Source organism: Suncus etruscus, chromosome 1 (genome assembly GCF_024139225.1).
Source record: "Suncus etruscus isolate mSunEtr1 chromosome 1, mSunEtr1.pri.cur, whole genome shotgun sequence".
Classification (NCBI taxonomy): Eukaryota; Metazoa; Chordata; class Mammalia; order Eulipotyphla; family Soricidae; genus Suncus; species Suncus etruscus.
Window position 1 is genome coordinate 115690144 of NC_064848.1, and position 9363 is coordinate 115699506.

The window sequence follows — 9363 nt, forward strand, 5'->3', positions numbered from 1 at the left end:
TCTCTCTCTCTCCTCTCTCTGCTCTCTCTCACCTCTCTCTCCTCTCTGTCTCTCTGTCTCTGTCTCTCTCTGTCTCTATCTCTCTCTGTTTCTCTGTTTCTGTCTCTGTCTCTCTCTGTCTCTCTGTCTCTCTCTGTCTCTCTGCCCCCCCCCCCTTTGGGCAGACAGAGCCTGAACTCAGTTGCAGCCACTGGGTTGGCAGAGTGAGAGTTGCTCCCACCTCATCATCTTGGGTTTTTCTTTCTTTCTTTCTTTCTTTTTGCAGTCACTTTCAATCTTCTTTTTTCTCTAAGAACAACTGGTCTAATTGTAGCCAGCCACCTACCTGCACAGCATTAAATCTTTCTTCACCCACTGGTTTCACTGTACTCTTACTCCTAAAATGAGTACATGAGAGCTATCACATCACCTACAGCTTATCAGTAATAAAGACAATCAATGGGGTATGAATCTATGGTAATCTATGGTTATTTTGCTGGTTGGATAGGAACTCACAAGCAATGATCAGAGAGTCAGTGCTATTGGCTATTGCTTCTTGACCACACCATACATCTGAGTGCAAGGCCCATCCAGAAATGCAATGTTGCTCTAGGCCCACATTGTTCAGACCACTGGCAGCCCTAACAACAGGGGTCTTCAAACTACGGCCCGCGGGCCACATGTGGCCTGCAGAGGAGTCTGATCCGCCCGCCAGCAGTGAGCGCTGTTTGGTTACCAAGATACCTGCCAGCATATACAATCAGTGTATATCCAAATATCAGGAACCATGCACTCAAAATGGTAACCATCTTTGGTAGCACTTATGCCTGTGAACAGACTTTTTCAAGAATGAAACATCTGAAATCTCCAACCAGATCAAGATTAACTGATGCCCACTTGCATCACTTGTTACAGCTGGCAGTGACAAATATGGAACTGGACATTGACCATCTCATTAGCCAAAAGCAGGCCCACAGTTCCCATTGAAATACTGGCGCGTGATCTGTTTATTTATAAATGGCTTTCATTTTATTTATATAAGATATGTGCAGTGTGAGTAGGAATTAGTAGCTCATATAGTCCGGCCCTCCAGCTCTCTAAGGGACCGTAATCTGGCCCCCACTTTAAAAAGTTTGAAGACCCTGCCTAACAATACCTGGCACTCTGGGGTTGGGGTCAAGGTTGTCAGATGGGAGTGGGACCATTTAATAGTGAGAATCAAACTGAGATCAAACCCCTGTAATATCTCTTAGACCCTCCTGAACCTATCTATGCCTTTAAGCACTGTTCCACACTACATTTAAGCCAAAGAATTACATAGGAATTGAGTCCCTTAAGTCTGCACAGATTCCCACATTGTGTCTCATAAGTGAGAAGCCTATGATTAAATTTGGGGACAGCATGTATTTCTCATAGAGAAGCCCATAAGACAGACCTAACAGAATAGAGATAGCAGCAATGTCTAGGACTGACAATGTGCAGGCCCTCTGGAGAAGTAGGACCATGCTTGCCTGGAGAAGTAGGACCATGCCTGCCCATTTCTGTAAGCCAACAGCCATCAGTGTTTCTCTACTTATCACATATGTGCTGAGCACATACAGATAGGTATTGGAATAACTTAAGCCCCAAGCTAATTTTCCTTCTCAAAATTTTTCTATGAAAAGAGTTTGGCCACACAGAGGATACAAGCAGCAGGAGTTTGCCTGGCACCCTAGTATACAGAAGGCAAGAAAAATAATTAAAAATCAGAATGTGTGCTAAGTCAAAAAAACAAAAGGCAGTGACATTGATGCCCTTGTGGGAATTGTATAAGGTGGCAAGCTAATGAGACTATTGCCTGAGGTGAAGTCTGTTCATGGACTGTGTAATTACCAAGAAATAAGAGAGGCTTCCATGTCTGATAGAGGAGCCAAAGCAAATGGTTTCCAGCCATAAGTAGAGCCATTAAGAATTAATGCACTGGGGCCACTTCCAGAGTAAGAGATGCCAGGGCCTTAGCTGAAAATATCCGGTCTTTGGGTTCTGTCTAGTTTCACACTTCAGTGTGAGTGGTGAGTGACTATAGATTCATTTACACTCCACAATGGGAAGAGTGGAAACTAATATTTACCGAACCTTCCATGCTGGGCAGTTTACAAATACCATCTCACTTTTAATATAATAAAGATAATTAAAAATAGAACGTGTGCTAAGTCCTTTTGCTATAAAAGCAAAAGGCAGTGACATTGATGCCCTTGTAGGTATTGTATGAGATGGCAAATTAATGAGACTGATGCCTGGGGTGAAACCTGCCCTGACTTGAATTACTAAGAATTTACAAAGAAGTGGGAGTTAGAGAGACAGCCCAGGGGTTAATAAACTAACCCCAGATCCATCCCCAGAAGGACATGGTCTCCTGAGTACAGCAGGGTAATATGTTAAAGGACCTGTGAGCCCCACCAGGGATAATCCAGATGACCCTCAGAACCATAGGACCTAACTAGCACTGAATCCTTGAGCTACTGGTCAATCTTGGAACTGCCTGATTAGTGGATTAAGAATCTACAAGGGTTTCCTGACCGCCATTTGGATGATCCTCACTAATAAATAAAATGCCAAAGTGATCCACAGGTTTGTATAGCTGGCCATGGGTGGGGGTGTATTCTGTCCAGCCTTGACAAATTGAAACAGACATGCTTACTATTTTCACCATGTTCCCTGTTATAGGCAAATGAAATAGATAGGATCATCTAAGAACAGAGATATCACTAATCAAATCTAACTTGTAAACTGAAATTCTTTTGCTCTGTCTAATTATTTGGTATTATTTACAAAAATGGGATTGCATTCATGTGTTTTAATTTTATTTATCTAGAGGTGGGGTGCAGTTTGGAATTACTCCTGACTCTGTGCTCAGTCTTGTTGGTGATGAGGGAACCATATAGGGTTCCAGAGATTGAATCACAATCAGCCACATTCAAAGCAAATGCCTTTACATCTGTGCAATCTCTCTGGCCCACGTATGCTGTTTTTATGCCTGCCTTTGTGCTCATTTTCAAATGCCTCAAAGACTCTTCTGCCATATCATTCTAGTCATTACAGAATGTAAAATGATAGTTAGGTCTGTTAGCCTTTTAAATCAGTCCCCTACTCTAGATCATTTATGCTGTTTTCAATACTTCAAAATTTTAAACAAGGTTCTAATAAATGTCCTTATAGAAAAATTGCTGCTGAATTATCCATTTAAAAAATAAGTAAATTACTAGCATGGAAATTTCTAAGTAAGGCAGATAGTCATTTGAAAAGTTAGACTTGAGGTATAAGTCACATATAACAGCAGTCACCCTATTTAAGTATGCATTTAAATTTTTTTTAACAAATATATTGATTATGTAACACCGCAATTAATTACAGGGGTGGCTAACAAGTTCGACACAAAGAGCCAAAATTTTAAACTGTGAGAGTCAGAGAGCCACACCACGCAGTGACCTGCCAAAACAAACACTCATACAAAAGCATCAATTTTAACAATAATCTATGAAACACATATTGCATTTTTTCATTTTGAGTGAGGGTAAAAATCCTGCAGTGATGGTGAGGGTGTGCTGCGTCCTCCACACTCAGAACTAAGGGCAACATGTGACCCAACATGTGACACACGGTGTCCCACCCCCCCACCCCCCCCACCCCCCCACCCCCCCCCCCCCCGCGTTCGCTCGCTGGCCCTGCAGTTGTTTCCAAGGGATGGGAGGCAGGACTCCACGCTCGGAGATCTCTCCTCAGAGGTCCCTCCTCAGAAGCAGCAAAACAAAATCCAAACTTGGCAAAGAGCCACAGTATGCAAAAGAATGAGAAAAGGCGAAGAGCTGCATTCATTTTGGACGGGAGCCGCATCTGGCTCGAGAGCCGCATGTTCACCACCCCTGTTATATAACATATATAAGCATTTTAAAGCTTTTGGTGCTTGTTACAAATTACTTGCAAAATCATATTTATTCTCAGAACCAGAGATAAAGCTCAGAGATAGAGTACTTGAATTGAATTTATGAGGCCTGGGTAGTAGGTGAATAATTTCTTTCAATCTGTGGGCAGCCTTTGTACCCCCAGGTCATTGTTTCTTTTGAGGTGTCGCAGATTCTAAATTTAATGTAGTTCCATTGGTTTAACTTTGCTTTTACTTGTTTGACCAGTGAAAAATCAAAACGTGTTTTACCCTGGAAGTTGCCTTAAACTTCAGTGGGGTGTTCTGCCTGTGTTTTCTTCTATGTAACTTAAGGCTTCAGGTATGATATCAAGGTCTTTAATCCATTTTAATTTGACTTTTATGTAAGGCATTAATGAGAGTTCTGAGCAATTTTCCCAACAGCATTTGTTGAAGAGGTTTGCCTCACTCCACTTTATATATCTTCCCCCATTATCAAAGACTAATTGATCATGTACCTGAGGGTCATTCTCAGGATACCCAACTCTATTCTATTGATCTGAAGAGTCCTTTATTAGAATCCCATGCTGTTTTAGTATCACTTTATAGTACATCTTCTTTTTTCCAAGGATTGCTTTAGCTATCATGGAGGTTTATTGCTCCATATGAATATCAGAAGTGTTTGATCTGTTTATTTTTATCCTTTTTTCTTTTTTATTTGAATACCATGGTTACAAGGTTGTTCATAGGACAGTTTTCCCCCCATAGATAAAGTTGTTCATGGTTGAGTTACAGTCATACAATGTACAACAACCTTCATCAATGTATATTTTCTGTCACTAATGTTCCCCGTTTTCCTCTCACCCTTCCCAATGTCCTCTCCACTTCCTGTCATTGGGCATACATTCTTCTCTCTCTTTCTAATTTCTTTGAAAAAATGTCATGGCTATTCTTATAGGAATTGCATTAAATCTATACAAGACTTTGGAAAATATTGTCATTTTAATAATGTTCATTCTCCCAATCCGTGAGAAGGGGGTATGTTTTCTTTTCCTTGTGTCCTCTTTTATTTCTTGAAACAATATTTTGTCTTAATTTTTGAATAGGTCTTTCACTTCTTTTATTAAGTAGATTCCAAAGTATTTGATTTTTTGAGGCACAATTGTGAATGGGATTGTTTCTTTAATCTCTTTTTTTCTTATTATTTGCATATAGAAAAGTCATGTTTTGTTGTGTATTAATTTTGTAGTCTGTCATTTCATTATACTAATCCTTTCTTTCTAGAAGCTCTTTTGCAGATTATTTAGTATTTTCTAAATATAGTATCATATCCAAAAACAGTGAGAACTTGATTTCTTCCTTTTCTGTAATCAGGGGTCTCAAACGTGTGGCCCGCGGGCCACAAACGGCCCTTCGTACAACATTTTGTGGCCCTGCCCTAGAGGAATCTTTTTTTGTTTTGTTTTGTTTTAGTTGTTTGGGTCACACCCACCAATGTTCAAGGCTTACTACTGACTTTGCACTCAAGGATCACCCCAACTTTGCCTCCTGCGGCCCCCAGGTAAATTGAGTTTGAGACCCCTGGTTTAGATACTCTGGATATCTTTTTATTTCCTAATGCTATGGCAAGTACTTCCAGTACTATGTTGAATAGAAGTGATAAGAGTGGGCAACCTTGGTCAGATTTTAGAGGAGAGGTTTTTATTTTTCCCCATTGAGTATACTATTTTCCATAGGCTTATAGTAAATGTTTTTGACCATTTTGACTATTTTGAGGAAAGTTCCTTTAATTCCCATCTTGTTGAGAGCTTGTATCATGAACAGGAGTATCTTGTAAAATGCTTTCTCTGCATTTATTGATATGATCATATATTTTCCTTTCATTGATATGGTATATAATGTTGATTAACTTGTTTATGTTAAACCATCCTTGTATCCCCAGGATGAATCCTATTTGGTCATGGTGTATGACCATTTTTGCAGCTCGATCCCCCTGTGTCCCATACGGTCCCCCAAGTTAGGAGCAATTTCTGAGCGACTAGCCAGGAGTAACCCCTGAGCATCACCGGGTGTGGCCCAGAAACCAAAAACCAAAAAAAAAAATGTCAGTTTAAAAAAAAAATAGTTACTATAGTATTTTTCCCTTCATTATTCCAACAAGAGAAGTTATCTGTATATACTAACAAGTCTATCTTTACTTTCTAACATGATGCTTCATTTCTTTCTTTGTGGTAGGCATCATTCAAAATGATTTTAAATTAGTAATTTAAAATAATTACATTGTTGAATTTTAGTTACAGCTTAAGTCATATTTGTTGTTGTTGTTGGTGGTGGTGGTGGTGGTGGTGGTTTTTGGACCACACCCAGTGTGGTGCTCCGGTCCTTCCCAAGTTGGTCGTGTGCAAGGCAAACCCCCTACCGCTGTGCTATCTCTTAGACCCCAAGTCATGTTATTTTTATAAAACTTCAAGGTGGAGGAGTCAGTGCGATAGTGCAGTGGTAGGGCATTTGCCTTGCACACAGCTGACCCAGGACGGACCTGAATTCTATCCCTGACATCCCATATGGTACCCCAAGCCAGGAGCGATTTCTGAGCACATAGTCAGGATTAACCCCTGAGCATCATCAGGTGTGACAAAACAAACAAACAAACAAACAAAAAAACTTCATGGTGGAAAAGACAATACTTTATGATAAACTACCCTGCAAGTTTGGAATAAACTATTTAGCTATGACATATTAAATTTATTTAGTATTTAAAAATATTTAGAAGTTTAAAGTAATTAAGAATTTATTCAGTATTTTATTTTCAATATTTACATATGATAAGTTACTTAAGTTTTCTTTAACACCTTATATTTGTCTAGTTATGCTATGAAGGTTGGGTTATTCTAATACTGTATATTATACCTTTTTTATGCTTGGAAACAATTTAATTCTCATTAACCGTATCTGTTGATTAATCAGCAGAATTAACTCACCTGTTTCATCTTAAGACTTTTTGCAAGAAGAATCAGCAAGCAAATTTCTAGAAACACCTCTGATGCAAGATTCAGAACTTGTATAGTTTAACAAATATGAAAGCATGGGGCCAGAGGCCAACCCATCTCAGGTGCATTTGGTGGAGATTTTAAAAATGGATAGAACTAAATATCCAAGCCAAAGTCAACAGCAATGGAATCAAGATGCCTAAACTCTGTATCAACTCTAAAAGAGCCTGTTACAGGGTCAGGCTGGGGGGCAAACAGTGATAGTTGGGATACTCTCTCCTCTGGGAACAAGTGGAGGGAGGTTGACAGTGGTGGTGGATTGCCCTAATTCATTATATGTATGAAACTCTTCATAGTTATGAAGGACTCTATAAATCAAAAGATTTCTATAAAATTAAATTAAATTTTAAAAAATCAGTGGTGGGGCGGGAAAATAAAAAAAATCAGTGGTTTAACAAGTTTGAGAATCAGACTAGCTGATAGCTATTCTGCTTTCTTAGTCTGACAAATTGTAAAATATGATGGCCACTAAGCAAGCACCACATTTCATCATGTCTGGATTCTTTTAGCTCTTAGCAAGCATAACTTATGTTTGCATAAGGTTTATTGGCTCCAGTTCGGTATTCAAAAACAGACTCATTGTTCTTCAGAGACTACAAAAATTTCCACCCTTAATTCTGCAGAAGGGGAAATAACCAGGGAGAGTAAGAAATAAAATGAAACTTCCCTGTGTCAGTTTGCTGTGAGCACATCTTGAATATCTAGAACTATCCTTGAGTGCTTAAGAGATGATTAAAATATGTTTTCATCATATTATCTGGTCAGACTTAGCTTGTGTTGGGATTTATGGACTGGATTAGCTTTCCACATAGCACAATGGTCTTCATCTAGTTCAGGTATCTTCACAATAGTAATAATCTTTTCTTCTCCTTTACCTAGGATGTCTGTGTCAAGGCTTATTTAGCACTTCGTCATCACACCAACCTGTTGATCATCTTATTCTCGATGATGCTAATGACAGGCATGCCCCAGTTAACAAGCAAAGAAGACATTGAATATATTCGAGATGCTCTCACAGTGGGGAAAAATGAAGAAGATGCAAAAAAGTATTTTCTTGACCAGATTGAAGTTTGCCGAGATAAAGGATGGACTGTACAGTTTAACTGGTTCCTCCACCTGGTACTTGGCATCAAACAAGGAGAGAAGCATTCAGCCTGATACTTGGAGTTGTTGATTTAAAAGCAAGTTTGTGTTAAAGCTTTTCATTATTATTATTACTATTTAAATAATATGTTTATTTAAACACTCTAATTACAAGCATGATTGTATTGGGTTTCAGTCATAAACTCCAACATTCCCACCACCAATGCCCCCCCATCTCCTTTTCTCCCCCCACCCCTGTCTGTATTCTAGACAGACATTCTACTTCTCTCACTCATTAACATTGTCATGATAGTTATTAGTGTAGTTATTTTTCTAACTGCAATCAGCACGTTGCACACAGCCGATCCAAGACAGAAGGTGGTTTGAATTTCCTCATCCTCTATGGTCCCCCGGGCCTGCCAGGAAGGATTTCTGAGCACAGAGCCAGGAATAACCCCTGAGCACCATTGGGTGTGACACAAAAACAAAAATGAAAAACAACTGTGGTTTTAAAATAAATCATTAAAGAAAGCATTTTAAAAAATAGATACTAGTGTCCTAGTACTTCAAATTTCTATTTTGATTTAAACATTTTCTCTTTTGTTTTCAATGGAAAATATATTTAGTATAAGAAAAAAACCTCCAAGTTAGGGAGAATGCTACTTTATCTGCCCTACATTTATACTTTCATTTAAAGAACTTTTGAACTTTGCCATATTTTTAATTTCCTAAAAATAATGGAAATATCTTATTAAACATAATTTTAGTTCTTAAATATTTTGCTATTTACTACAAATATTCTTTAATAAACTTAAAGATAGATCATTTATTTATAAAATGTATAAATTACCAATAGTTAATACTTTTCAGAGGAATAACTTATAATGTCCATGTTTAACTATATATAATCGAACATAAAATACATTTAATTAAAAATTTTCTAAGTAGTTATTTTAAATGCAAACCTAAACTTATTGGCTTTCAATGCAAGAGCTCAGAAGTGTTTTATTTTCCTACAAACATAGCAGTTTTGTGGATGAAATGGGATGGTTACAGGTTACTCTCAGCTCAGTGCTTGAGAATTGTTCATGTAGTACTCAGGGGACTATTCAGTGCCAGGGTTACTGCAGGCAAAACATATGCTTCAGCCTGTAAAGCTATCTCATCTCCCTGGCCCAAACCCAGTGGTTCTTAAATCAGACAATTATAAAAGAATACCAGGGATATATTTAAAAAATTACTCTTACCTGAGCCTTACACTCATTATAAATTTAATGCATTCTGGACAAGGCCAGATTCAGTATTTTTTTAAGTAATGTGTAGATACTAAACCGTAGTTACAAGACCCTG

The 9363-nt window shown here is 38.4% G+C and overlaps 1 protein-coding gene across 1 annotated transcript in view; it reads left to right on the forward strand.

The window, feature by feature from the left end:
• PIK3CG (phosphatidylinositol-4,5-bisphosphate 3-kinase catalytic subunit gamma) overlaps nt 1-8115 on the forward strand; it is a 36781-nt gene extending 28666 nt beyond the window's left edge. Inside the window, exon 10 of the mRNA XM_049783120.1 lies at nt 7810-8115. Within this exon, the coding sequence (XP_049639077.1) occupies nt 7810-8088 (279 nt within the window). The 3' untranslated portion in view covers nt 8089-8115. The remainder of the gene's footprint in view (nt 1-7809) is intronic.
• The last annotated feature ends 1248 nt before the right edge of the window (nt 8116-9363 follow it).